The following is a 24,986-nucleotide window of genomic DNA, read 5'->3' as shown; positions in this document are numbered from 1 at the left end:
AGTGGGTGAACATTTATTTAACGAACAAACATTTGGAGCAGAGTTCATAGGTTGTCACGGTAACAGACCGTTGGAGGCATTTAAAAAGGAAGGAATAGAAGGGAAAACATCGTGTACTTGCGTGTGTTTCAGTTATGTTTTAAAGTAAAAACTATCTACTAAACTATTTCTACTATCTTTGAATAATTAAACCCAGAGAAAAATGACCTGAGTATCGAAAAGCTACACATAGATTTCCAAATGTATGCCAATATATTTGCACCGAGAGTGGATATATGATCTAAATATTTGAAACAAAGGACAAAAGTCTATGACATCCACAACTTTGAAGATACAAGAAAACCAAATATTACCATATCTACCAGATTGCCGAATGTAGATCAGATCGGATCATTATTATAGCTAGAATGAACAAATCCATCGGCAATGCCTCATTCTCTCTCTTTTTTTCTCGTGCAGTGTGGGCCACTGGCGGAAACAAGCGAGAAAGCAATATAACTGGTGTTGTTGTATGAAACGTGTGAGAGAGAGAAACATTTGTAGCGGAATAAAAATATTTTAAAATTCAAAAAATTCAAATTAAATAGGTCATAGGATAGAGATAAACGAAGCGCACGAATTAGTGCACATTAGAACATTTGAGTACTTGGGTTGTTCATGACTAAGAGATTTTTATCAGTCTATGATCCCTTGCTGGCTGTGTCTATCATTCTATCATGTGACTTGTCTCCACTGTTGAGCTGATCGTTATTTTTGTTGGCTTTCTTACATACCCGGTACACGAGGAGCTTAGGGATATTTTGTGGTGGATATGTTTCGACCCCATAAAGCCGTGTCGATATAGAGCAACCAAATTCTGTATTCAGACTCCTGTGAGTTCGAAATTTCGCCCGCTTCCTTCTGCCCCCACAAAAGACAAAAATCTGTGGCATCCACAGAAGATACCAAAAAAAACCTAAAACGCAGAATCGCATAGAAGGACAATTTCGACTACACTACCGGAAGCTGGACCAGATCGGATTATAGCCAGAATGAACAAACAAACTTAGTTCTCCGTCTCTCTCTCTTAATCGTGCCGTGTGCGAATGACATTCAGAGATGACAGAGAGACACTCCTGTTGAATGTGTTTTTCGTATTACCATGCCATTTTTCTGTGAGTGTATTTCCTTATTATATCTTAAATATTTTCAAATAATATAGCCCCTAGTTACCGCCTAATTGTATTCTACAGAATTGTATATCATTATTGTACATGCATCCATCCAGGCATACATACTTTGTCCATATATAGTACATACATATGAAGCTGATAAGACCCTTGACTCTTTGCCGTTCTCCTCTCTTTACATTTAATTCAGTTTACTCTAGAGATAAGCTGCCACTTTAATGACCAGCCGGCAGAGAGGTGGTCGTCAAGCACTCGGCGCATTTAGTTGATAATTGACCAGCGACGTGGGCAGACGAGGATACGACGACACTTTGGGCACACAATGTGAGTATTAAGTGGGATGCTATCAGTGGATGGGCCCCTCTGCTGGGGGTGTGTGGGCCTAGCAGTCAGACCACGAAAAATTGTTCAGTAAACAAGCTGAAACCGGGCGGAGCTGCCTATCGCTCGATAAGCGGCGTATCAGGGCGTAATCAGTAATCCATAAATCTCGCTCTCCTCCAGCATGATCGCACATTTGAGACACTTTTCGAGGCTGGCCGGTCGCGGACACAGCCGCCTGGCCTCCTCCGCATCCACATCCTATCTGATCGACCAGCCGGAGTACGGTTTCCTTAAGGAGCTTGGCCTGGAGATCAACAATCCCGGCGTCTACTCGGGCCAGTGGCAGGGGCGTGGCCCGACCATCACCAGCTACGATCCTGGCACCGGCCAAGCCATTGCCACAGTGCGTCAGGGAACTGTGCAGGAGCTGCAACAGGCCATCGGCCTGGGCGTGGAGGCCTACAAGCAGTGGCGCCAGGTCCCCGCCCCAGTCCGTGGCGAGATCGTTCGGCAAATCGGCGACGAGCTGAGGAAGTACAAAGAGCCCCTTGGAAAGCTGGTCTCCCTGGAGGTGGGCAAGATCTACAGCGAGGGTCAGGGCGAGGTGCAGGAATTCATCGACATCTGCGACTATGCCGTGGGTCTGTCGCGGATCTACTCGGGCCAACTGATCAACTCGGAGCGGGCCGACCATACGATTCTTGAGGCTTGGCGACCGCTTGGACTGGTCGGTGTGATCTCCGCCTACAATTTCCCCAATGCCGTATTTGGCTGGAATGCCGCCATTGCTCTGACCACCGGCAACAGTGTGCTCTGGAAGGGAGCTCCCAGCACGCCCCTGGTCTCGGTGGCCACCACCAAAATCGTTGCCGAAGTTCTGCGTCGCAACAATCTGCCACCCGTCGTGACCCTCTGCCAGGGAGGAACCGATGTTGGCCAATCGTTGGTGTCTGACAAGCGCGTCAATCTGGTTTCCTTTACGGGTAGCTGCAAAACGGGCCAAGATGTGGGCGTGGAGGTGCAGCGGCGCTTCGGCAAGGTGATCCTCGAGCTGGGCGGCAACAATGCTTTGATCATCGATTCGTCGGCAAATTTGAAAATGGCATTGGATGCAGCTCTCTTTGGCTGCATCGGCACCAGCGGACAACGCTGCACCACCACCAGGCGCATCATTGTCCACGAACAACTGCATGACCAGTTTGTCACGTCCTTGGTGGCCAAGTACAAGCATCTGATACCCAAAATTGGACACCAATTGGATGGGCAGACGTTGGTGGGCCCCGTGCACACCCAGCAGAACGTCGATAGCTATAAGACCGCCATTGAGGAGGCCAAGGCCTTGGGCGGAACTGTGGCTTTTGGCGGCAAAGTCCTGGAGCGATCGGGATACTATGTGGAGCCCACTGTCATCACGGGTCTGCCGCACGATGCCAGCGTTGTGCATCGCGAAACGTTTGCCCCCATCGTGTATGTCCTGAAAGCGAAGAGTGTGGACGAGGCCATCTCCTGGAACAACGAAGTCGAGCAGGGTCTCTCGTCGGCCATTTTTACCGAGAACATCAGTCAGGCGTTCAAGTGGATCGGTGCCAGGGGCTCCGACTGCGGCATCGTAAACATAAACACCACCACAAATGGAGCTGAAATCGGTGGAGCGTTCGGTGGAGAGAAGGCCACCGGCGGAGGTCGAGAGTCGGGCTCGGATGCCTGGAAGCAGTACTGTAAGCGGGCAACAATCACGGTCAACCATTCCGGGGAACTGGCCTGCGCCCAGGGCGTCGTTTTCAATGTGGAGTAGGAGAGATAAGAGTTGAGTTTGAATTCTTTCCTCTATTATTTAAAGTTTTTTAATAATATAAATAAATGTAATGTCCAAAGAAAATGCATACGCTGCGCAGGCTAATCCTTGCCGCTAATATCAAACCGCCAGAAATCCACCTCGATGTCCTTTGACTGACGTTTGTGGAACTTGTAGCTGGCCTCGATGTTGTACCTTAGTTCGGCCACCACAGAGCCGCTGGCTCCCCACTCCTCGGACTTCTTCTGGATGTAAGCGCTGTCAAAAGAGAACCGAGATGAATCACTAAAACAGATGGGATACCACATGACATCCACTTACCGTGTAGAGGTTTTGTGCAATGAATAGACTGCTCCTGTAGCCAATCGCAGACCTACCTCCAGAAATTTCATATCCATGCCGGCATTGTGCTTGGTCCCAAAGGGCGGATTCATAACGATTGTGTCGAAAGTTTTCTCCCACTTGCTCCCCGGCAGCTGCAGGACATCCGCCCGCACACAGTCCACATTGGGCAGCTCCATTTCCTGCACATTGTTCCTGTAGATGTCAACAGCATCTCCGTCCAGCTCAAAGCCAACAGTCAGCTGGGCACCCAGCAGAGTGGCTCCTATGCTCAACATGCCACAGCCGCAGCCCAGGTCTCCGACGAATTTTCCCTCGATATCATCATGCTGGGCCTGCATATGATGTACCATACATGCTGCTATGTGTGGAGGCGTTGGATACTGTTCCAGCATGATCTTCGGCTTCTCGAATCCATCGACACACTGCAAATACTCCTCCAGTTTCTTCAGCTTAAGGCGGGCCATGTTTAATTATGGGAGTTCGGTTATTTGGGTGCGATGTGGCTGGCCGTCGTCGTGGCCGGGGCTGTGGTCGTCGGTAAGGGCTCCAGGCGAGGAAGCACGGGAATGAAGCTGTTTCCAAAATACGAATCTTGGGGGATAAAGAAGCCCAAAGTGGTGGAACTGGTAGGGTTAAATGCGGATCGGGGCGGCGTGGCATTTGTGGGTAAGCCCACGCCCTGCGGTAGGAATTCAGGTGCTACTGTCGGCTGGCCGAGCAACTGAGGAGAGGGCATCTACATAAATTGAGAATAATTGTTAGTAAAAAATACGTGAATCCTCTGGAGAAATCGACGTGCGCACTTGATTTGTGTTGCTCAGTCCCAGGTTAATTATCCCGCCAGCAAGCAGCTGCTTTTTGGTCTGGATGTCCTCGAGTATCTTTCGGTTTGTTTCGGCTTGCTGTGCACTTGTTGTCGGAAAAGCCATGAAATAAGTGAAAATTCTCTGAGAAAATGAAGAAAGAAATGAAAACTATGTTCTTTGAACACCGCAGCCTTTGTGAACTGTGAACTGGTTTACGGAACAGGTTCCTCGAACTGCTAAGCTTCTTATTTCGTATGTTTTTTTGTACCTGTTTACTAACTTTTCTAATTACATTTAGTAATTATTTGTATTACGTATGGTATTACCATTTTCAAGCCACTTTAGGATTATTTCGGTTCTAAAAAGGTCATTGTTGTTTGTTCATTACCGAACTACTTGAAACCACTAGTTTCGGTGGTTATCCAGCCCTGCCATTCACCGCGACCGCATTCATTTCGAAGAACGTGCGCTGGAAGCAACAACAAAAAAACTCTGACAATTACAGTTAAGAACAACAACACAACAAACAGTTGCAGTATTGTTCGCAATCTTCGCCCCTTCTCTCGAATACAGTTAATCAAGTGCGTCTGTGTTTCGGCTAGGCAACAACTGTGCAGCCATGAGTATGAGCGATGACGACAGAGATATCGATATTGAGAGTGACGTAAGCAATTGTAAACTACATTAAAGTACATATAAACAGATGTATATGTATACCTAATGTATATATGCATACAAAGTTGTACAACATTAATTCATATCTTCCAGGACGATGGCGACTCGGATACGGGGTTGGGCTCGTCTCGTCACACGAATACAGCAAATTTTACACAGGTAACAGCTATAAAGGGAAGAAAGAGGCAATGCCCAGGGTATATTAGCAAGAAGGTAGCCTAACCTTGGCCCTCCGTCTCGCAGACACACAGAAATTTGTTCTCGTTGTGTGACAGCTAGAAAGAGATGTTAGACTGCCTAACCTTCCATTTAATATACCCTGCACCTGCGCACGTTGTCTTTTGTTGATAAACAACACGCACATGTAGTTGTTGGCCTTAACAAATCCCCCGTCCCCCCCTTCCACCTTCACTGACCACACCGAAATATTCTTAAATAAATATTTACAGGCCGAGAAGAGAGCACATCATAATGCGCTGGAGAGGCGAAGAAGAGACCACATCAAGGAGAGCTTCACCAACCTGCGGGAGGCAGTGCCCACGCTGAAGGGGGAGAAGGTGAGCGCAACAGTTGGGTGAATCACTCGAGCCTGTAATTGTATCAGACTTTTCCACAGGCTAGTCGTGCTCAGATACTCAAGAGGACCACGGAATGCATACAGACGATGAGGAAGAAAATCAATGAAAATCAAAAAGACATTGACGAGATCAAGAAACAGAATATCCTACTGGATCAGCAGAGTAAGTGTTCGAAGATGTATCTCCGCATCAAGCAACACACTAACACTGACTCTTTTCCAACAGTTCGTGCCATGGAAGGTGGCATGAATGGTGATGTCTACCCCGATCTCCTGAGCGAGGATGATGTGTGCAGTGACGACGTAGAGGACGAGGATCTAGAACTGCCAGATTCCAGTAGGCGCAACAAAAAGATGAAAACTTTCCACGCATAGCTGCCAATTATGTGAATTATCATATTAGCTATAAGGCCCCACGAAATTATGTGGATTATCATCAGATGGGCATCGAGTCCGAAGTGCGTCCCTCCGTCACCACCAAATCCTCCAACTATACCTTAATGCGTGCATGTGTAAATCTTTTGTACTTTGAACAAAGCTTTGCTCCATTAATTAATAAAGATTGTTAGTATATATTTTAGAAAGTAACAGCGGCCGACTATTATTTGAACTTTAGCGTCAGCCAGAGCAACAAGAACACCACAAGCACAAAGAGGAACATGTAGCACATCTGTTTGGCCCCGCCACCCTGTTTGGCCAGGCGGACGACTCGCGTCATTGTGTTGCCCAGGAACCCCGATGTCCGATCCATGTCGTCGTCAATGCCACGCAGTAGCTTATCCTGGTAGCGCACTTCGTTCCCAATGTCAATGGTTAAGGACTTGAGGGCGCCTATTTTCTGTTTGAGCTCCTCGGCGGCGCGCTCGTTCTCCGCCTCGAGCGCATCATGACCAGCCGGACTGGGACCAGATGGCTGTTGGTTCAGCGGTTGGTAAGGATAGTTGTTGGTGCGTCGCATGTTGCTCCCGGTGTGTGCCAGTTTTGCATTAACTTATTTACTCTTGACGGCCTAATGGAGAGGGAGAAATTTAAATTAAAGTGACACGTAAACGAAGAAGACGCCTACCCAGAGGCGAAGCAAATATGAAGGCTGTTGCTTTTTTTGCCCACCAGTGGCCTTCTGACCTGACTTTTGACACTCAATTTGGCTTACTATGACTCAAATGAAATACATTTAATTTGGCCTAGTATTATCTGTCTGTCACTCTTCGAAACAACGAACTAAATATGAAGAATTTTACCTAAGTCGTTATTTTTGCTTTCCCCACAAATGATATTCCTCGATTTTTATATTCTGTTTAGTCTTACTAGCTAGTTGGGACACTCAGCAGTGAATATGTAATTTTATCCGATAAATTATTCAATATTATACAAAATTGGATAGTTTTAAGTAATCCCTTTTATTCGATTGTTCATAAAATAAGGTTTAAACAAAAAGGGAGTTCAACAAAAATAATCTTGCCGTGTATAACTACACGATTTGTTCATTGGTGTGTTAGCACAACGAGGTGAATTCATAAATACTGGAAAATGCTTAAACATATCAGAAAATGCACAAAAATACTAAACAAAATATACTAGAATGCAAGGTGTGTAACCTAGAGAGGAAGGAAAATCTTCTGTTTACTTTTTCCACTTGTCATTCACAGGTTTACGTAGAATTGGTTGTCACAAATACACTTACTTGTTTTAGGTTGGTTTGCAAATCAATAAGTATAAAACATTCAAGCCTTCGGCGGCCAGACCACAAGTGCGTCATTCATTGTAGTAGCCAATAGCCACTGGTTGTGGCATCGATTTCCACTGACCCTGACCAAGTGCGCTCGATTTTATTGCTTCGCTTCTCTCTGCATTGCATCGCTCTCGCCCTCCCACTCTCCCGCTCTCAGCGATCAGGAAACAATCAGTTTGCGTAATATACAACAATAACAATTAAATGTGATAAGCCTGGGGGCACATTGAACCATTAAACACCGCGAGTGAATCCCAGCCATAACTATAACTGATAAGAGCCCTTACGTTTGTTAACTCTTTGCCCAGATTTAGCATGACTGAAAGTTTGGAGGACTCACCCGATGCGGGGCTGATGGGCTCCATAGCCGAGCTAGGGGGCGTATCGACGGAGGCACTGCGTCTTCTACTAACACTTATGGCTGGTGAGTATTCCGATCGGTTAGTATTTATCAAATTTAACTTCTTTGTCTCTCTCTCCTTTCCAGGCTATCCCATCGCTGCGCTCTACACCAAATATGTTGCAGATTTACCCTTGAAGATGCTGCATCACGTATTCTTCTTCACCTGTGGAGCTGGCCTCTGCTACTTCAACTACGGCGTCGGCACATATCACTCGCTGCTGGGCATTCTCGTAACATATCTGCTGGTCCTGTTCTTGCGACAGAACATCAAGCTTTTGATTGGGCTGAACTTCGCGTTCCACATGACCTACTTGCTGCTTGGCTACTTTTACACATCCAGCAACGAGTATGACATTCTGTGGACGATGCCGCACTGCATTTTGGTGCTGCGCATGATTGGCTTCGGCTTCGACATCTCCGACGGTCTCAAGTCAAATGAGGCTCTGTCCAAGGAACAAAAGGAAACTGCTCTGCCGCAGGTGCCATCGCTTTTGGAGCTCTTGGCATTCGCGTACTTCCCCAGCGGTTTCCTGATAGGACCTCAGTTTCCCATGCGTCGCTACCAGAACTTTATCAACGGAGACTACCGAAGGCACGAGGGCAATGTGGAGGCGGGCATGCGTCGCCTGGCTGCTGGCGTGTTCTATCTAATCGTTTGTCAGGTGGGACTGAGCGTCCTGCCCGACTCGTACTTCCTTAGCCCAGAGTTCGCCAAGGTGGGATTCATCAAGCGGATCTACCTGCTCGGTTTTTGGGCAAAGTTCAGCCTGTACAAGTACATCTCGTGCTGGCTCCTCACCGAGGGCGCCCTCATCTACATTGGTTTCACCTACAAGGGCACGGATGAGCATGGCGAGCCCGACTGGTCTGGCTGCAGCAATGTGAAGCTGGTCCTGCTGGAAACGGGCAACACCATGGAGCACTATGTGCAGAGCTTCAATGTGAACACGAACCAGTGGGTGGGACAGTATATATACAAGCGCTTGAAGTTCCTCAACAATCGCACGATCAGCTATGGAGCGGCCCTGGGTTTCCTGGCCATCTGGCATGGCTATCACAGTGGCTACTACATGGCTTTCCTCATGGAGTATATGGTTGTCAGCACAGAGAAGCAGGTGAGTGAGGCTCTCATGATCTTTAGATCCAAATTTAAGCATTCCCTTTTTTCAGATCACAAACTTCTACGACAAGGTTGTCCTGCCCCGATATGGTAACTTCCTGAACAGCTCGGATGTCTACAAAATTCTGTACTTCGCCACCCTGAAGTCCTACAACATCGTCTACATGGGTTGGTGTCTGGCATCCTTTGTGTTCCTCAAGTACGAGCGCTGGATCGTAGTCTTTGAAGCCGTGAACTATTATGGCTTCATCTGGCTACTCATCTGGGCAGCCTTCTATCAGAGCTATCTGTACTTGTCGCGCTTCGGCGGCAAGAGCAGTGCCGACGCCACCGGCGGGAAGAAGACTCAGTAGAAACGAAGAGTTTTTAGTTTTTGCCTCACGAACATTGTTTGGAATTAGTACTAATGATGGATCCATATTCTTTTTATTAATCTACTAACCAAATCAAGTAGTTTCCTACCAAATAATATGCCACTGTAAACGGAGATTTGTTAAACACAAAAACACACGCAAATATCGATTCGATTGCCTAGTCAAAGGAGAGGAGAACTTATCCCCAAAATACACACGCAGTGTGTTTCATAAAGAATGGGACAGCTGTCTTATACTGCCCGAAGCGCACTGCAGAGTCTTAAATATGTAATATGATACCTATAGATTTGTAAATTATATAAGTGTTGACACAGCAAATGTTCGTTCAATTAGTAACTAACCAAGCCCCGCTCACCATCTAAGACTTCTTAATGCCCACTTGTATGATAGTCCGGAGGAGTCGTAACTATTTCTTATTTTGTTTGCTTATCCTGCAGCCATCTTAAACGAACACCACCCGACGAGACTTAAATCTAAGCTATAAAGACAATTTTATACCATACGCAAAGATTCATACATATATACATGTACTATATATATTTTCACATGCCCACGGAACATCCTGTCGGAGGAGACCGAGAGACCGGGAGAGACCTTTGCGAAATGTGCATATCTTCATTGATAGCAGGAGAAACACGAAATAAACGCAATTACCTTATTTTTAGATACAAGGCGAAGACTTATTTATTGAACAAAAAACTAGAAATATCAATAGAAATTAGAATGTACTGGGAGGATGCTAGGGGACTTAAGTTAATGCTCCATGGCCTCGGCATCGCCGCCGCCAATATCCAGGCGACGCTTGGACCCACCGCCACCGCCAATGCCAAAGTCCTCCTCCTTTTCGGTAATCTCGCTGAACATGTAGTCGTCCTGGTACTCCTTCAGGATCTTGCTGGAACGATTCTCGTCCAGGAACAGCGAATAGACCTTCTTGACGTCTTCGGTGTTGACCTCGGTGGCCTTGCGACGGCGACAAACCAAGTTGGCCGTGGTTATCAATTGGATGGCATAGCGCAGACTAGTGTCGGTGGCGATGCGTGTCAGGATGGTCAGGGCATCCGGGTGCATGACGCAGTCCTCCTCCTCGCAGCGAATCTTAAGGATCTCCTTCACCTCCTTCTCCGAGTAGGGAACGGTGCGTATGATGATCATGCGATCGAGCAGATCGATGGGTATGCCATGGGGACTGCGGTAGTTGGTGCCGCGAATGCGTGTGATGCCGCGATTGGTGGCCATCACCACCACCGGAGCCATGTCCGACTCCAGGGCACGATTCAAGTACGAGAAGCATTCAATATCCAGCATGTGGACTTCGTCGATGAACAGCACTCCCGGATTTATCTCGGCCTTGCCCTCCTCACGCCATTCCAGCACCTTGTTGTTGATCTGGTCGCGCACCTCCTGCTTGATCTCGCCAGTGTCGCCCGAGAACAAGGCCAGGAAGCCATGGGTGCGGCTGTTGATCACGTCGATCTCGTGGAGGGTCACAGTGTGGACCACTTCCTTGCGCTTCTGGAGCTCGCCCTCGGGGCACTGGACAAAGCGTGTCTGGGCCCCGGTGGCATCGTAGTCCCGGGCACGGGTGAAGCTGCGTCCCAGCTTATTGACCTTGCCGGATGCCTTGTCAATGGTGATGACATCGCCGGCCTGGATCTTCTCCTTCATGAAGCACTCGATGATCTTGTTGCCCAGATCGTAGTTGGTCTCCATCTCAGTGGTCTTCAGGGTGACCTTGCCCACCTTCTGGCCAGTGCCGGTGGCCGGGCGTTCGATCTGTATCTCCACCACCTCGCCTTCAATGATCTCAGTCTCCTCCTTGATGCGCACACCGATGCTCTTGCGCAGGGCCTGGGACAAGGCCTCCGTCTTGCTCATCTCCAGCGAGTAGATCTCCGAGCCAGACATGCTGGTGAATGGAGTCTCAGTGCCCAGGGCCTGGGCCATGCCCACGGCAATGGCTGTTTTGCCGGTACTCGGCTCGCCAGCGAGCAGAATGCAGCGTCCGGCAATCTTTCCCTCGCGCACCATCTGCACAACGACGCCAGCGGCACGGCGAGCGTCCTTCTGCCCCACCATGCCTTGCGACACAGCACGTGCCTCGAGGACATCGTCCAAGCCCAGTCCGCGAATGTGCGAGTGGGCTCCAATGCGCTCAATACGCGTTATGTCGCGTACTTCGATTTTCTCGGCTTCAGTCATTTTTATTTTAGGAGAAATTACTGGAAAGTTATCTTAGTTGATTCTATGCGGCTGCTAGCAAATTGTTTATAAAGTGAAAACCAGTTGCCTAGGATATGAATGTGAAGTTTTAGTGCCGGGCCGCGTTGTTTCTAATATTTGTACGGTAACAGCGAACCCTAAAAAATACTAGAAAATACGACAGAAATATACCGAGTATACGGTCTCATTTTCAAAATATACCTTAAATATACCGATGAATATACGAAGGGAGCTTTATTGGATTGTTTTTAAAATTCGATTTAAGCAAGAAAGGTAAGAAAAAATGTTAATTTCTATGTGGTAGCTACACGGTAGCTATATATTAGCTACATATTGGTTGTAATTATCAGCATGTAAACCTGAAAAATAGTCAAATATACTAGAACTAGAAAGAGACCAAATTACGCCATCTGTTGTTATTTTTCATAATATTATCGATTACAACACTGTAACAGCTGTTCTGACTCGTTCCTCCACCGTTTTCGTTGAACAATTTTATGTATTTTTAAGTTAAAACCAACATAGAAAATGTCGTTTCTTGCGCAAACTGTGCGCCAAGTGCTGCGCCAGGCCCCGACACGATCTTCTGCGCTGACGGGTAAGTGCAGCATAAATAAAAACTCCAAACAATATGACATAACCATTCCCTATGCGTCTCTCCCCCTCCCAGGCGCCATGCGCTCCTTGAGTCTGGCACCGGCTTTGTGGCAACAAAACAAACCTGCCACCGCCGACGCCGCGATTGATGTGGCAGCCATTGCCAAAGATCAGCAGAAGGAGTGCCAGAGCATCTGCGAGAGGGTCAATCAACAGGTGGCCAAAATGGAGCAGGGCCGCCTCTTTGCCGTGGTCCATCTCTGTGGAAAACAGTTCAAGATCACCGCCGGCGACATCATCCTGGTGGAGGGCTACTGGCCGCCTACGATAGGCGACGAGATCAGCCTGGATAAGGTACTGCTGGCCGGGGCTCGCGACTTCACCCTGATCGGACGTCCCATCCTGGAGTCCGGCCTGGTCACAGTGAAGGCCACCGTTGTCGAGAAGACTCTGACCCACACGAAGACACACTTCAGGAAGAAGCGCAGGAAACAGTATATGCGAATCAATTTCCAGCGTTCGCCCAATACCATGATACGGATCAACTCCATTGAGCTGGCCCGCCCAGTGGATGCCAGTTCAGAGGCGGAAAAGGAGCCCTCAAGGCGCTTGTTTTAGTTTAAAATCTGTTTTTTTTTTTTCTTTTTGTATTTGATCGAATGAAGTGATTTCCGTGACCAGATACTACTAAAAGCTGTTTATCAAGGAAAATATATCCAAATCTATGATAAGTGTTGGTTATAAGTTTATAAATTGGCTACTTTGTCGACATCTGCGTGATTAGCCAGGGAAGCGCCGGCTCTACCGAAACCAGACACCGCACCAAATTGACTGCTCGGCTGGCTTTAGGAAGATGGTGTTGCCTGTAGCCAGTGTGGGTCCCAGTTTCCATTACATCATCATAATGGGTAAGTTCCAGGTAACGATCTGACCGCAAACACGTACCTGAAGTAATCACCGTGCATGGTGATAGTCTAGCTATGGTTCTTACTGGCCCAGTCGGCAAAGCAGCGCAGATTCTTCATGGCCGTTGGGAGATCCGTATCCAGCGTGGTCTGCTCTGTAGTCGGATTGTTGCTCCGGGGTGGTCTCAGGAGTAGTGGGCCACAACTGCGCCAAAGAGCGCCGCAGGTTGTGTTGGCATCGCAACTGCAGACTCTGTGGCTCGACTTTAACTGTAAGTGCAAAGAAGGTGAAAATTACGGAATAGCCGTGGAACAGCGGCTGTTTTTGGGGAGTGCCCTGTGCCATCAGGACTTACTGTCATTTGAAGCCACTGTAGGCAGAGGCACAAGGCACTTTTGCTCATACAACAGTAGCATAAAAAAACGAGTATCGTTCCAATTGCTCAATTCTTTATTCCGTCGAATATTACTAGCTATATAGAATATTTAGCCATGCCCACATAATTTTATACAATTGATGAATCAATTTTCTACTTAACTGGCTTATTTTTAATACTTGCTTTTTTTGGATTTTGCTTGAAAAAAGGTTTTAACGAAAAAGGTCGAACAATTGAAACGTAATAAAACGTAAGAGAAAAATCGTTCCAATTGTTCAATATCTTTATTCCGTTGAATAATGCTGCCTAACTAAAACCTTTAGCTCTGCCCATGTCATTTAAGACCATTGATGAATACATTTTTTACCTGATTGAGTACTTTTAGGTACTCTCTTTTATTGTATAGTGTATAAAACAAGGTTTAAACAAAAAAGGTCAACAAAAAAACAGTGGCAACGTAAGTGAATATGAAATGTCACGTCAACCGGAGTTTGGGCACAGGTATACCCTATTTCGTTGATCTTTATGAAGAAACTGTTTTTCCAAGTGGTTTTAAAACGTAATTAATATAGAAATTATTTCAGATTGTTATGTTTTAGACATATTATTGCATATGATTAGGGTCTTGTGAATATATCTTTCTGGCAGCACTGTCATTTTAAAATATTCCACTCGTCTGGCAACCTTTTTGCGCTTACGTTTTTGTGTGTCTGGCAACGATATCAATATTTTCTGATTGTGGGGCAGCCCCTGGTGCGCAATTCAAACCTTTTGAAGATGGTTGCCCTTCTACTGTCTCTTTCAATTAGAAATTCCACTTTCATCTTGATTCAATGACTTTTACAGCTGCGTCGCCATTCCATTTGCCGTTGTATTTACCCAAAACGCCAACCTACTTTATGTGCAACCTCTCGTCAGCTTCCCGCCGCACACACGCACACCACACTCACCCCAACAAAGAGCAGTCGCAGTCTCTAATGAAGCAGCAGCAGCAGCAGCGGCAGCAGCAGCGGCAGCAGCAACCACTGCAATTTTAATGACAACCTTTTATCGTCTATGTTGTTGTTGTCATCTTTCATTAAAAGAGACGGGGCTACGGTAGCTGCTACCCACCAGGTGAGAGGCTCCTGCTGGCTGCCACCTTCTTTATCAGCAGATGTAAGTTGGTCCTGAGTCGTCTGCTGTCGTATTTGTTTGCGTTTCTGTTTCACTTTTCACTAACCAAAGGCGTTTACTTTTGAGCTTTTACTTTTCCCTGGCCCCATTCCGTGTGGCCTTTCCGGTTTGCTTTACATCCGAGTGGAAATGTTGCAGATCGGGTTGAATGCATGACCTGGACCAATCCATACGTTTTTTAAGCCAACTCAGCTTTAGACTGTTTTCCAAATCAGTTTAAGAAGGCTCGGACGAATCAAAAGCCACTCCAGCTCGGCCGCTCTCTCTGAGATTATACTATAGTCTGATCCAGTAGTTCTCCCGCCCCGCACCGTCCCTCCCGGCCGTCAATCAACCCGCCTTAACCATAAATTAAAAGCGACACCTTCGTGTCTGGTCATATCAGGTCTGGTGGCACCTTCTAAATAAAATCACTTTCGCTCCATATAAAAATGCCATTAAAAATTATGGTCCACCTCTCCTTCTGTGCAGGGCTCCTAGCAGAAGGCAGGATGCAGGAAGGCGTCCTAGGGGCGATGGTGCCACATCAAATTTGTCGCAAATTGCACACGCAGCAGCACCAGCACAAATTCAATTGTCGACACACTTCCGGGCAAGTTTTGCTCAAATATCCATCACATCACATCACGGGATACGGTGTAACGCTGCACTTTGCCGAGCGACAAATCAAATTTCAATATGGTTTTGGCAGAAAATAAATATGTAGGTACATGGAAGGCACAAATTGAAACGGTTTTAGGTGATAAAATGTTCCACCTGATGCTACTCCCATTACCCCATTCCCCCGCTCCCCCGTTCCCCTGTTCCCCTTTCCCCTACTGTTTCTGTTGCTGTGGCTGTCCTTATCCTGATTATGTTATTTGCCCAGGGAAAATTGCATTTGATGTGCGTTAAGTGACAAAACGGAAATTGCCACCGAGCGGATGCCGGGTTTGTTTGTCTTCCAGCGTCCTTTCTCCACCTAAGCCCACCCACCCATTCCTGCGCTTTCGTACTTTCGCCCCTCGCAGCAAATCCCATGTAAATGCGGCTCAAGCTGGCCAAAAATTTTCCGTAAATTTATGCGTAGAAGCGTGTGATGCATGGGTGGGTGGCGCAAAAAGGGGCAAAGGGTGAGAGTGGTCGAGGAAGGATACACTCTGTGTTATGACCACCCATCCATCATCCCGGCATCACTCAGTTTTGACATATCATTGAAATCTTATGCCAACGTCGCCGTCATCATCATCTGTGACGTTTCATTAACCCACCTCCGACCCCCACCCTGTTTTTCCTGCCATCCCCCACGCAATTCGAAGGCCGATGATGGGCCAACGGGTCGATGGGGGGGGAATGTGTTAATATCAACAAGCGAAAACTGTGCGAACGCAATCTACCGATTTCCGCTTAACCAAGCCAAACATTGCATTTTTGATTAGAACCCCGGTCCCCGGTCCATGGTCCTCGCTCGAGTCGAGTCGAGACGAGCCTTTTCGCGCCCTCAGGCTGGTCAGATCCCCAGAAGAAGTGACAGAAGGGTGGGGAGTAGATGGAAAAAGATTCCAAGGGAATGTTAATGGGGGTGGCTTTGTGGGCTACGCCTCGGGGTCTTCGGGGGATGCAAACAGAAACACAAACACAACGCTTAAGTGTCAAAGTCAGGGGGCCACTGGTGGGCAATTGATTCTAATTCCAATTTTATTGGACTTTTCTACATTTATTCTTCTTGTTTGAACAGGGATCAGTGCTCTTAAGGATCAGGCTCCGCATCGGACGCGGCATCGGCATCCAAGTTGGTCGATTCAAACTCAATCTCTGGATTGTCTTCCAAAAAGAGTTTAACATCGTTTATCACGGCCAGGTTCATGTTCTTCTCGGCCAAATAATGCACTACACAATAGGGCGGCACGACATCTTTAGCCTTTGGGACGTACTTGTAGCCATCGTGGATGCCATACTTGCGGAACTCGCTGAGAGTTATTGTCGAATTGGAGGTGAGATAACTACTCAGCATAACCACGCAGCTCAATGGTTCTTCTGGATTGTCGCCACCAGTCGCCATCTGTTCGTTTGCTTCGTTTGCTTCCTGTTCGCTCATTTTAGAGAGGGGCCTGAGGGACGCCAGTCTTTTACTTTTCAAGCCCTTGAATGCGGCTAAAACTATCACAAAACTTACGTGCTATTATCTGTATATTTAGAGCAAATACGTCGTCTCTTGGAATTTCCGAATGATTTTACAGTTTTCCGATATACTAACGCCTTACGCCTGTCAAAAGTGGCAGGTAGGGCAAGAGGAGGGGGATCTAACCTTATTTTTGTATTACTAACAGCTTTGGCAAGGCACACAAAAGGCTTACTTTTCGGTCCTTAAAATTCAACCACAAAAGTCGGTCCCAAGAAATCGAAATCAAACGAAAATTTAGATGTACCCCTGATTCTGGAACTTTGCCATCGACCCTCATGCAAATATGTATTCCTATCGCATTATATATGGATCCAAGCCCAGACCCCAGCCCCCAATTTGCCCTAAAGCATATTACATTCAAATTATAAACTCACATATCATTCTCCATTGAGGGGATGATGATGATGATGATGTTTTCTGTCACCTTACGCATAACTTGAAAACTTTTTCCATGCAAATTATGCAAAAATATGGTTGGGGGAGGGGGAAAAAAATGCTTGATCTATTCCTTGGGGATATTTTTCTGTTCACTGAATTGTTGTTTGCGATGCCAAAAAGAGTGATTTTTCCCCGATTGAAGAGGCCAACGAAGGGTTGTGCCCAACCAACGCCTCTACCGATAACCATCTCTGATGATGATGGGTGATATGACAATCTAGTATGTGCTCCAGCTCCAGCTCCACCCCTCTCTGCACGTGTCACAATTCGAATTTAAATAAGTTCGACAAGCAGCAAAGTTGACAAACAGTTTGGCTTCCCCATCGACGCCACTCGACTCTTTCCTGGTGCCAGCTTTTAATGATGAAATTTCAATAAATGTCATTTGGTCCTCGGCAAAGTGTCAACATGCCACCTACCACCTACCACCTACCTCCCTACCCCCCTACACACCCTATTCCGATTCTCTTTCGTTTTTTTTCGAAGGGGGGAACGAACACCAGCTGTCAGGCCACGGCTTTCAATGCGTTAATAATGACAGTTTTCCCCCAATCGCTTTTCTTTTTTGGTCTGTGTGTGTGAGCGCTGTCTAACTAGCCTGGGCCCTGGGCCCTGGGCAGGACTCGCCCGCAGTGCCTCTCACTCGTCGAGTTCTGTTAAATTTAATTACTTTTTCATTGCTCATACGCACTCTGTGCGCACAGAAAGTGAGGCGGGGCAAGCGGGCGAAATTGTGATTGAAATTCGTTGAAATTTGCATGTTACACGAAGAAATTGTCAACTGCAGTTTGGCTCTGAATCTGATTGCAAGCGGGGTCCTTCCATGGGTCCGTCTCCCAAACACGTCATCATCATCAAGCAGCACCACCACCACCACCAACCTCCATCGATAGTTGACAGTTTCAGTAGCCGGCAGTTGTCGTTGCGTTTTGTCACAATGCCATTTAATATTTGGCCATGGGAACCGGCCCTGCCCCACTGGGCGGGGCGGTGCAGCCACTCGGAAATTGTTGGTCGTGACAAAATATTTGATCATGTATTCGTACAGCTCCCTGCCTATATATATGTATACAGCATTTCAATATTGAACCTGCGGATGATTCTATGCATCCACATGGGAATTCTTGGCACAACAATTTCATAAAATGTATGCGCTTTAACATAGTTATATTTAGAAAAAGATTAAGTTCGTTAACAAATTAGTTTGAAAATAGGTTTTGGCACTCAATTTTGGTTGATATGTAAATATGTAAGTATATCTAAGACTGGGTGTGTTTTTTCTGGAAATTATAGAAATTAATTTAGTGTCTTCATCTGGAAAAATGAGCACATAGAAATGATTAAAGGTTTTACTTCATTTATAGAACTAATAGTCTTTAACAGGTCTCTAGTTTTCGACCATCCTCATCACACTTTCATAGTGTCTAATAAAAAGAAAAATTCACGTGTCCCTTCTTCAGTTGTGCCCTGTCGAAGGGGTTCTCTTGGTTAAAATGTTCAACCGATTACTCGTGCTGCAACATCTAAATGGAATTATTGGCTGGATCATCGTCTTTTTGCCGTGAGTCCTCGACTTTCAGTTCCAGTTTGATCTTCAATGGTGCCTCAGATTGGGAGCTTCCTTTGATCTTCTTTGGTGCCATAGCCTGGGTGCTAGTCGATTCCACGGATTCTATCTTCGGTGGCGACATGCCCTCTGGGCTTTCCAGTTCCAGTTTGATCTTCAGTGGTGCCTCAGATTGGGAGCTTCCTTTGATCTTCTTTGGTGCCATAGCCTGGGTGCTAGTCGATTCCACGGATTCTATCTTCGGTGGCGACATGCCCCCTGGGCTTTCCAGTTCCAGTTTGGCCATAGACTGGGTGCTAGTCGATTCCACGGATTCTATCTTCGGTGGCGACATGCCCCCTGGGCTTTCCAGTTCCAGTTTGGCCATAGCCTGGGTGCTAGTCGATTCCACGGATTCTATCTTCGGTGGCGACATGCCCCCTGGGCTTTCCAGTTCCAGTTTGGCCATAGCCTGGGTGCTAGTCGATTCCACGGATTCTGTCTTCGGTGGCGCCATGTCCTCAGAGCCTTCCAGTTCCAGTCTGATCTTCAATGGTGCCTCAGATTGGGAGCTTCCTTTGATCTTCTTTGGTGCCATAGCCTGGGTGCTAGTCGATTCCACGGATTCTATCTTCGGTGGCGACATGCCTCCTGGGCTTTCCAGTTCCAGTTTGGCCATAGCCTGGGTGCTAGTCGATTCCACGGATTCTGTCTTCGGTGGCGACATGCCCCCTGGGCTTTCCAGTTCCAGTTTGGCCATAGACTGGGTGCTAGTCGATTCCACGGATTCTGTCTTCGGTGGCGCCATGTCCTCAGAGCCTTCCAGTTCCAGTCTGATCTTCAATGGTGCCTCAGATTGGGAGCTTCCTTTGATCTTCTTTGGTGCCATAGCCTGGGTGCTAGTCGATTCCACGGATTCTATCTTCGGTGGCGACATGCCTCCTGGGCTTTCCAGTTCTAGTTTGGCCATAGCCTGGGTGCTAGTCGATTCCACGGATTCTATCTTCGGTGGCGACATGCCCCCTGGGCTTTCCAGTTCCAGTTTGGCCATAGCCTGGGTGCTAGTCGATTCCACGGATTCTATCTTCGGTGGCGACATGCCCTCTGGGCTTTCCAGTTCCAGTTTGATCTTCAGTGGTGCCTCAGATTGGGAGCTTCCTTTGATCTTCTTTAGTGCCATAGTCTGGGTGCTAGTCGATTCCACGGATTCTGTCTTCGGTGGCGCCATGTCCTCAGAGCCTTCCAGTTCCAGTCTGATCTTCAATGGTGCCTCAGATTGGGAGCTTAATTTGATCTTCTTTGGTTGCACCTGGTGCTTCGGCTGCCACATCTTCTCAATGGCTTTGATGGTTGGTGTGAGGTCCATTGTCAGTGAGGCTTCGATTTTTGGCTGTACCATGGCTTGGTAGCTGGTCGGTGCCATGGATTTGGTGCTCGTTGGTTTCTTCACTTGGGGCTCCTTGCCGTTTGCATTCGTTGCTTTTTTTCCCAGAGTATTCGCTGGTGCATTCGCTGGTGCACTCGCTGGTGCATTCGCTGGTGCATTCGCTGGTGCACTCGCTGGTGCATTCGCTGGTGCACTCGCTGGTGCATTCGCTGGTGCACTCGCTGGTGCATTCGCTGGTGCATTCACTGGTGCATTCGCTGCTTTGCGCTTCGGCGTCTTGGCCTGCGGTTCGGGTTCAGTCGATCGGTAACATCTCTTGTAATCCTCGATCATTTCAGCCAGTTTTTCGATTCCCTCCTCCACTGCCTGCATGCGCTGATCGAAAGTGGGTGGTCGTGATGGCCTCAGACCGGACTGGGCAGCGGCCTGTCATGGAAAACAATTAGATAATGATTAAACATATGTGCGCTGCTATTCTTCTGGCTTACCGCTTGAGCTTGCTCTTGATCCTTGCGTCCAGCATTCATTTTAGTGGTTTTAATAGCAAAATTAACAAAGAAAGGCACAGAATAAAACAAATCGAGAGCGCAGAAATTTTTTGTTTACCAACACACGGAATCAGCACTGCTTTCACATTTTCTAGCACTACATAGATGGCAGTTAGGTTATGGCCGTGTGCCACTAAGCTTGAATTGAAGAGCGTGAGACCAACCTCCAGACAGGCCTCCAAAAGGATGCAAAATTGGATCGGAAAAGTGTAACATTCGATCATTTAGGCCGCAGAGAAGCAGAGGCTCCCAGCATTTATGTCTCTCACTCTCACCGAGAAAATGAGCCGGAGTTAGAGCGCGGGAGTTAGCCAGTCTAATGTCATAAGACACTATTTTCGTTACTGATTAACGATACCCTTACTGATAGTTTGATCGAAACCGTTCTGGTTTTAGAAGGCTGGCAGCTTTGCGACAATTTGTGTGAAGAAAAGTTGTCAATTATTTTACAGAAGTTTCCGAATATTCATTGAGTGAAAAGTTCAATTTGGTTCAAGTTTTGCTCACGGGACCGTGCAAATATTTTGGGGTAAGTAGTTTTCGAGTATTTTTCAGATTTGCTGTGGCCAGAAAATTCTTGTCGTGTCATCGGACACACCAACACACAGGCAAATACATATGTGGATAATTATGTTGAATAATATAATTATTTAGCTCTTCATTAAACACATTTTGCCAGGCAATTGAGGGTTTTTAGTGTCGTGTGTCCGTGGCTCCGTGTGTCGTGTGCAGATCCGAAAATTTAATACGTCATTATCCATTGTGGGGACCAAAAGTGGCAACAGATTTCCATAATGGCTATTTCATTGGGCAGTTATTGCTGGTCTGCCTACTCCTCGCATTTTACTTGCGGTTTTGTCCCACCCAGAAGGTGGCCCTTGTGGCAGCCATCAGCCAGCAGCCGCACTGCCACTTCCGTCTGTGGAGTCGTGAGTGAAATATTAAAATTCAATTAAAATGGCGTTAATTCCAGCAACAGAAACATCATCAGCAGCAGCAGCATCAGCAGAAGAGAAGAGAAGAGTCGGCGCATGTCGACTGTCTGCCCAGCGCCTGTCATAATTGTCAACTCTTCAGGGCCGGGACCGGGCCCGGTGATCCGACGGACAGCCATGTCATGTCCCAGGCAGTGCTTCCTTTCCGCACTTTGGCATAATGATGCTCATCAACGGACAGGTTGGCCAGCCCGCCATCCCGTACTGCCCCTTTTGTCCGCTGATGTTTTGTGTCCGCCTCTCAATGGCATCAATGCTGGCCGCTGATTTTCTATACCCCCCCTGGCTGCTCCTGCTCGCCTTTTTGTTCGACTCGCATGCAAATTGCACTTCAGACAGCCATTTATCATCAATGGGCTAGCAGTCGGCTACAGGCTACAGGCTACAGCCTCCCCAGAAGCAGCATCATCCCCAGTCATCAGTCAGAAGGCAGTCCGGTCCAGTCCAACGGATATAATGGTTAATTAATAAATATGTGTATTTCCTCCTGCGGCATGGCTCCTCCGATTGAGGCTCGGAAGAAGCGAACCCTTTGATATAGAATTTGTATGGTGCTGCTTTTTGCATGTAAAAGTTGCCTTGAACCTTTTTTTTTACGTTGATCTGTTAGGCCACTGACCCACTCGTGTATGCGGGTTAATAGTCGAGTCCGCCAAGAAGAGATTTGCACATTCACGGATCAGCTGTTCCCTAAAAAAGGAACAGTGTGACCATACTGAGCCTGTCAGAAATGGGCTATAAAACGACTGACAATGGAAATTGCACTCATTCTGATAATTATTATTTATTTGTATTTAATTTAAAGTTTCATTAAACAAATACCATGGATAAGATGAATGTGCATTCAATCGTTGAGACAGCCGCCGAAATTGGGGGTCCAAAAAAGCAGGTGGGTCTTTAAAGGACCAACCATTCAAAAGCGTTTCTAAGATATAATTTTTTACAGGACACCAAAATGACGGTGATGAGTCTACAGGATTGCTGCAAGTCTGTGATCGAGAAACATTGCCTCAAACGTGTCGATAAGGCATCGATACCCTCCTCTCTCGGACCAAAGAAGGAAACGTACGCCGGGGCTGCCAAATTTCTGATGCCGGCCGAAAAGGCAGCTCCTGTATCGCCCATGGCCGCCTTCAATGCGGCATTCCATTTGGCCAGCGATATGAAGATGTGCCTCATGCCGCAAAAAAATTTGGAGCATTTTCAAATCCGTAATATCCAGAAGGATTAGCATTTTAACACTCGATTTTGACCCCCCTTAAAACAAAAATATAACCACAAATACTTTAGCTACAGAGATTGTGTTTCATAAGGAGCTTAAATGTAAATTCTAAACACACTCGAATGATTTATTAAAACTAATATGTATTTAGAGCATCTTAGAAATCTTTTTAATTGATTAATTGAGGTGTTTAAATGCTAAAACGAATAATATAATAATCGACTTTGGTACATAATACTTGTTTGGTATACATGTTTTAAGAATCGCTTAAGCGATAATGAGTAAATTTTTGGAAATATTCAAGATATCATATTAAGCAGATAACTATTCAAATTTAGCAATCGAAGCGAACGCAGTGATTTTTTGGGATGACTCTATTTAAGCATTTTGAACAGATTTTGAACAGAAACGAAGCTCATCACCAATATGTTCTCTGATGAGTTTTAATAACATATGTATATCTTTCAAGCGGTACCCCGTTCTTACTCCTACGATTTCTAAGATCTTTAACAATATAAATAACTCACGCTGGAGTAAGATCTGAGGATACGAGGAGCACTCACAAAAGAAGTTGCTATTGTTTTTGCACTTCGAGACGGAGAAGATCAGACAAAACGAGCAACCAGGAAGAGAAGAAGAGCCCACTTTAAGCCTCTCTGCACACAAACCTCTCTCCAAGGCACTCTCTTCTTTGGCAGTATGAGTGGGAGAAAGACGAGGAGCAGAAAGCGAGCAGAGCAATTAGACAGAGCAGCGGGAGAGCATATGTATGTTGTATATGTATGTAAGTAAGAGCAGCAGCAGGAGAGCCTGGAATGAGCGTGTATTTTTTACATGCATCGCTCTCTTTCAGTTCCAGCTTCCAATCCCGGTTTGGAGTGCACGGCTACGCCTTCTTTTGCCGCTTTGGGATCGTGAAAAGCGGGAAAATTGTGAAAATTGGAACTGGACAATGAGGAAAAAAGGTGAAATTGGCGCTGGAAAAGAAGATCACAGGAGGTGTGAAAAGCAGGGCATCAGTGGTTGTTTGTACAATCGATTGCTTGGTCTCGTAACGAGACTCTCGTTACGTTTGTGTCGTCTCGTACCTTTTGAAGTCGTCGTACGAAATGGTTCATATTTTTCGGAGCAGGTGAGAGTACGTGGGCTGCCAGTTGTATCCGTAGCCTTGGCTTTTTTAGCATGACCAGGTCAAAATGATCGTTTCCAACTAAAAGTCAATATAATATAACCATTATTATTATTTACTAGAGGGTAAGCCCCCTGGGGCCACGACGACGATCCAAAACTCCTTGATACAAAAGAGAGATATTTCATTTGCCATGGACTAAGGATGAGAATTAAGAATGGTAACGAGTAACGAGTGGTAAGACTGATATAACTTTTACTCTTAGAAATGTTTGTACTATGATTTATTCGCTTCTTTCACTGTCTTTCAAGGTTTGCTGTATTCGGATTAAAGAATTAAATGTATCTGTTTAAGAAGAAGGTTTATTTAACCTCTATCTGCCAAGGGAAGCCGATCCCTTACCCAGGTTAGCCCTTTATTTGCACCTTTCCCCCTGCTTATCCTCGGGTAAAACGGCGACCTGCCTTCGTTTCCAATATTAGTTGTATTCTGTATGCTCAAGCACAGCCCCTTCAAGTACCTGTGCCCGACTGTCGACTGTTTGATTAGGCATTCCGGCAGTCGAATAAATACCAATAAACACAGAGCCAGACTGCCAGACAGCCAGACAGCAGCAACAACTTTGGTGCTTCACAGCTTCAAGGTGTCAACTGTACACGCACTCACACTCACACCCACTCACACCCACACCACCACTTGAATCATCCCAAAAGGGAGGGGGTGTGGTGTGTGCAAAAGGAGGAAACTCCTTCACGGTGAGTCAATATTGGTAGTCGTTTGGCAAAAGTTTCACTAACAACTTTTTGGATTCCTTTCCTTTCCTTTCGATTCGTTTCATTTCGTTTTTTTGCGTCTGCGAGGGGCGTTCCTGGTCTGTCCCGAAAGTCTGAGGCTGCCAATGGCGGAGGTCAACTTATTGGCTCTTGTTTTGTTCAATTTTTAAATTTTATTCCTACATA

At 46.5% G+C, this 24,986-nt stretch overlaps 11 protein-coding genes across 16 annotated transcripts; 5 read left to right on the top strand and 6 right to left on the bottom strand.

Annotated features, from left to right (window-relative positions):
* The first annotated feature begins 1,445 nt into the window (after window positions 1-1,445).
* On the top strand, window positions 1,446-3,372 carry LOC6602384 (putative aldehyde dehydrogenase family 7 member A1 homolog). The gene is made up of 2 exons (XM_002027352.2): window positions 1,446-1,493; window positions 1,674-3,372. The coding sequence occupies exon 2, from the start codon at window positions 1,675-1,677 to the stop codon at window positions 3,286-3,288; it is 1,614 nt and encodes a 537-aa protein (XP_002027388.1). The 5' UTR covers window positions 1,446-1,493; window position 1,674; the 3' UTR covers window positions 3,289-3,372.
* Window positions 3,301-4,105, bottom strand: LOC6602383 (methyltransferase-like protein 5). Its single transcript, XM_002027351.2, has 2 exons — window positions 3,610-4,105; window positions 3,301-3,546 (listed from the first exon to the last, which is right to left on the bottom strand). Exons 1-2 carry the CDS (start codon window positions 4,095-4,097, stop codon window positions 3,390-3,392), a joined length of 645 nt encoding a protein of 214 aa, XP_002027387.1. The 5' UTR covers window positions 4,098-4,105; the 3' UTR covers window positions 3,301-3,389.
* Window positions 4,106-4,111: 6 nt separating this feature from the next.
* LOC6602382 (SOSS complex subunit C homolog) lies at window positions 4,112-4,580 on the bottom strand. The gene is made up of 2 exons (XM_002027350.2): window positions 4,437-4,580; window positions 4,112-4,369 (listed from the first exon to the last, which is right to left on the bottom strand). Exons 1-2 carry the CDS (start codon window positions 4,560-4,562, stop codon window positions 4,118-4,120), a joined length of 378 nt encoding a protein of 125 aa, XP_002027386.1. The 5' UTR covers window positions 4,563-4,580; the 3' UTR covers window positions 4,112-4,117.
* A 365-nt stretch (window positions 4,581-4,945) lies between these two features.
* LOC6602381 (protein max) lies at window positions 4,946-6,279 on the top strand. Of its 2 annotated transcripts, none has more exons than XM_026992733.1 (5): window positions 4,946-5,103; window positions 5,208-5,273; window positions 5,564-5,671; window positions 5,719-5,854; window positions 5,918-6,279. In XM_026992733.1, the coding sequence occupies exons 1-5, from the start codon at window positions 5,059-5,061 to the stop codon at window positions 6,064-6,066; spliced, it is 504 nt and encodes a 167-aa protein (XP_026848534.1). In that variant the 5' UTR covers window positions 4,946-5,058; the 3' UTR covers window positions 6,067-6,279. The 2 variants fall into 2 exon arrangements, with proteins under 2 accessions (XP_026848534.1, XP_002027385.1); XM_002027349.2 differs by having other exon boundaries at window positions 4,953-5,103; window positions 5,731-5,854.
* On the bottom strand, window positions 6,244-7,017 carry LOC6602380 (BET1 homolog). Of its 4 annotated transcripts, none has more exons than XM_026992737.1 (2): window positions 7,000-7,017; window positions 6,244-6,700 (listed from the first exon to the last, which is right to left on the bottom strand). In XM_026992737.1, exon 2 carries the CDS (start codon window positions 6,647-6,649, stop codon window positions 6,293-6,295), a length of 357 nt encoding a protein of 118 aa, XP_026848538.1. In that variant the 5' UTR covers window positions 6,650-6,700; window positions 7,000-7,017; the 3' UTR covers window positions 6,244-6,292. The 4 variants fall into 4 exon arrangements, with proteins under 4 accessions (XP_026848538.1, XP_026848537.1, XP_026848536.1 ...); XM_026992736.1 differs by lacking the exon at window positions 7,000-7,017 and adding an exon at window positions 6,933-6,976; XM_026992735.1 differs by lacking the exon at window positions 7,000-7,017 and adding an exon at window positions 6,817-6,855.
* Window positions 7,018-7,463: 446 nt separating this feature from the next.
* LOC6602379 (lysophospholipid acyltransferase 5) lies at window positions 7,464-9,991 on the top strand. Of its 2 annotated transcripts, none has more exons than XM_026992732.1 (4): window positions 7,464-7,508; window positions 7,732-7,847; window positions 7,911-8,941; window positions 8,997-9,991. In XM_026992732.1, exons 2-4 carry the CDS (start codon window positions 7,739-7,741, stop codon window positions 9,297-9,299), a joined length of 1,443 nt encoding a protein of 480 aa, XP_026848533.1. In that variant the 5' UTR covers window positions 7,464-7,508; window positions 7,732-7,738; the 3' UTR covers window positions 9,300-9,991. The 2 variants fall into 2 exon arrangements, with proteins under 2 accessions (XP_026848533.1, XP_002027383.1); XM_002027347.2 differs by having other exon boundaries at window positions 7,479-7,603.
* On the bottom strand, window positions 9,976-11,603 carry LOC6602378 (ruvB-like helicase 2). The gene has a single exon (XM_002027346.2). The coding sequence runs from the start codon at window positions 11,520-11,522 to the stop codon at window positions 10,074-10,076; it is 1,449 nt and encodes a 482-aa protein (XP_002027382.1). The 5' UTR covers window positions 11,523-11,603; the 3' UTR covers window positions 9,976-10,073.
* Window positions 11,604-12,046: 443 nt separating this feature from the next.
* On the top strand, window positions 12,047-12,871 carry LOC6602377 (39S ribosomal protein L21, mitochondrial). Its single transcript, XM_002027345.2, has 2 exons — window positions 12,047-12,141; window positions 12,214-12,871. Exons 1-2 carry the CDS (start codon window positions 12,072-12,074, stop codon window positions 12,756-12,758), a joined length of 615 nt encoding a protein of 204 aa, XP_002027381.1. The 5' UTR covers window positions 12,047-12,071; the 3' UTR covers window positions 12,759-12,871.
* Window positions 12,872-16,257: 3,386 nt separating this feature from the next.
* On the bottom strand, window positions 16,258-16,804 carry LOC6602339. Its single transcript, XM_002027343.2, has 2 exons — window positions 16,754-16,804; window positions 16,258-16,688 (listed from the first exon to the last, which is right to left on the bottom strand). The coding sequence occupies exon 2, from the start codon at window positions 16,673-16,675 to the stop codon at window positions 16,328-16,330; it is 348 nt and encodes a 115-aa protein (XP_002027379.1). The 5' UTR covers window positions 16,676-16,688; window positions 16,754-16,804; the 3' UTR covers window positions 16,258-16,327.
* A 1,919-nt stretch (window positions 16,805-18,723) lies between these two features.
* On the bottom strand, window positions 18,724-20,660 carry LOC6602343 (fibrous sheath CABYR-binding protein). Its single transcript, XM_002027341.2, has 2 exons — window positions 20,622-20,660; window positions 18,724-20,559 (listed from the first exon to the last, which is right to left on the bottom strand). Exons 1-2 carry the CDS (start codon window positions 20,658-20,660, stop codon window positions 18,724-18,726), a joined length of 1,875 nt encoding a protein of 624 aa, XP_002027377.2.
* A 503-nt stretch (window positions 20,661-21,163) lies between these two features.
* On the top strand, window positions 21,164-23,001 carry LOC6602342. The gene is made up of 3 exons (XM_002027340.2): window positions 21,164-21,210; window positions 22,482-22,565; window positions 22,623-23,001. Exons 2-3 carry the CDS (start codon window positions 22,500-22,502, stop codon window positions 22,905-22,907), a joined length of 351 nt encoding a protein of 116 aa, XP_002027376.1. The 5' UTR covers window positions 21,164-21,210; window positions 22,482-22,499; the 3' UTR covers window positions 22,908-23,001.
* Window positions 23,002-24,986: the final 1,985 nt, after the last annotated feature.

Source organism: Drosophila persimilis, unplaced genomic scaffold (genome assembly GCF_003286085.1).
Source record: "Drosophila persimilis strain 14011-0111.01,24,50 unplaced genomic scaffold, DperRS2 tig00000780-arrow-arrow-pilon, whole genome shotgun sequence".
Lineage (NCBI taxonomy): Eukaryota > Metazoa > Arthropoda > Insecta > Diptera > Drosophilidae > Drosophila > Drosophila persimilis.
This window is presented reverse-complemented; position numbering and strand designations above follow the sequence as displayed.

Bases quoted from the DNA above. Each gene is read 5' to 3' on its own strand.
- LOC6602381 (XM_026992733.1), top strand. From the start codon at position 5,059: ATGAGTATGAGCGATGACGACAGAGATATCGATATTGAGAGTGAC. The intron at 5,104-5,207 runs GTAAGCAATTGT...CATATCTTCCAG, and splicing joins ATATCGATATTGAGAGTGAC to GACGATGGCGACTCGGATAC. The intron at 5,855-5,917 runs GTAAGTGTTCGA...CTTTTCCAACAG, and splicing joins TATCCTACTGGATCAGCAGA to TTCGTGCCATGGAAGGTGGC.
- LOC6602380 (XM_026992737.1), bottom strand. From the start codon at position 6,649: ATGCGACGCACCAACAACTATCCTTACCAACCGCTGAACCAACAGCCA.
- LOC6602379 (XM_026992732.1), top strand. From the start codon at position 7,739: ATGACTGAAAGTTTGGAGGACTCACCCGATGCGGGGCTGATGGGCTCC. The intron at 7,848-7,910 runs GTGAGTATTCCG...TCTCCTTTCCAG, and splicing joins TCTACTAACACTTATGGCTG to GCTATCCCATCGCTGCGCTC. The intron at 8,942-8,996 runs GTGAGTGAGGCT...CCCTTTTTTCAG, and splicing joins TTGTCAGCACAGAGAAGCAG to ATCACAAACTTCTACGACAA.
- LOC6602342 (XM_002027340.2), top strand. From the start codon at position 22,500: ATGGATAAGATGAATGTGCATTCAATCGTTGAGACAGCCGCCGAAATT. The intron at 22,566-22,622 runs GTGGGTCTTTAA...AATTTTTTACAG, and splicing joins TTGGGGGTCCAAAAAAGCAG to GACACCAAAATGACGGTGAT.
- LOC6602343 (XM_002027341.2), bottom strand. From the start codon at position 20,660: ATGAATGCTGGACGCAAGGATCAAGAGCAAGCTCAAGCG. The intron at 20,560-20,621 runs GTAAGCCAGAAG...TTTCCATGACAG, and splicing joins ATCAAGAGCAAGCTCAAGCG to GCCGCTGCCCAGTCCGGTCT.
- LOC6602383 (XM_002027351.2), bottom strand. From the start codon at position 4,097: ATGGCCCGCCTTAAGCTGAAGAAACTGGAGGAGTATTTGCAGTGTGTC. The intron at 3,547-3,609 runs GTAAGTGGATGT...CTCTTTTGACAG, and splicing joins TTGCACAAAACCTCTACACG to CGCTTACATCCAGAAGAAGT.
- LOC6602339 (XM_002027343.2), bottom strand. From the start codon at position 16,675: ATGAGCGAACAGGAAGCAAACGAAGCAAACGAACAGATGGCGACTGGT.
- LOC6602378 (XM_002027346.2), bottom strand. From the start codon at position 11,522: ATGACTGAAGCCGAGAAAATCGAAGTACGCGACATAACGCGTATTGAG.
- LOC6602384 (XM_002027352.2), top strand. From the start codon at position 1,675: ATGATCGCACATTTGAGACACTTTTCGAGGCTGGCCGGTCGCGGACAC.
- LOC6602377 (XM_002027345.2), top strand. From the start codon at position 12,072: ATGTCGTTTCTTGCGCAAACTGTGCGCCAAGTGCTGCGCCAGGCCCCG. The intron at 12,142-12,213 runs GTAAGTGCAGCA...TCCCCCTCCCAG, and splicing joins ACGATCTTCTGCGCTGACGG to GCGCCATGCGCTCCTTGAGT.
- LOC6602382 (XM_002027350.2), bottom strand. From the start codon at position 4,562: ATGGCTTTTCCGACAACAAGTGCACAGCAAGCCGAAACAAACCGAAAG. The intron at 4,370-4,436 runs GTGCGCACGTCG...CAATTTATGTAG, and splicing joins GACTGAGCAACACAAATCAA to ATGCCCTCTCCTCAGTTGCT.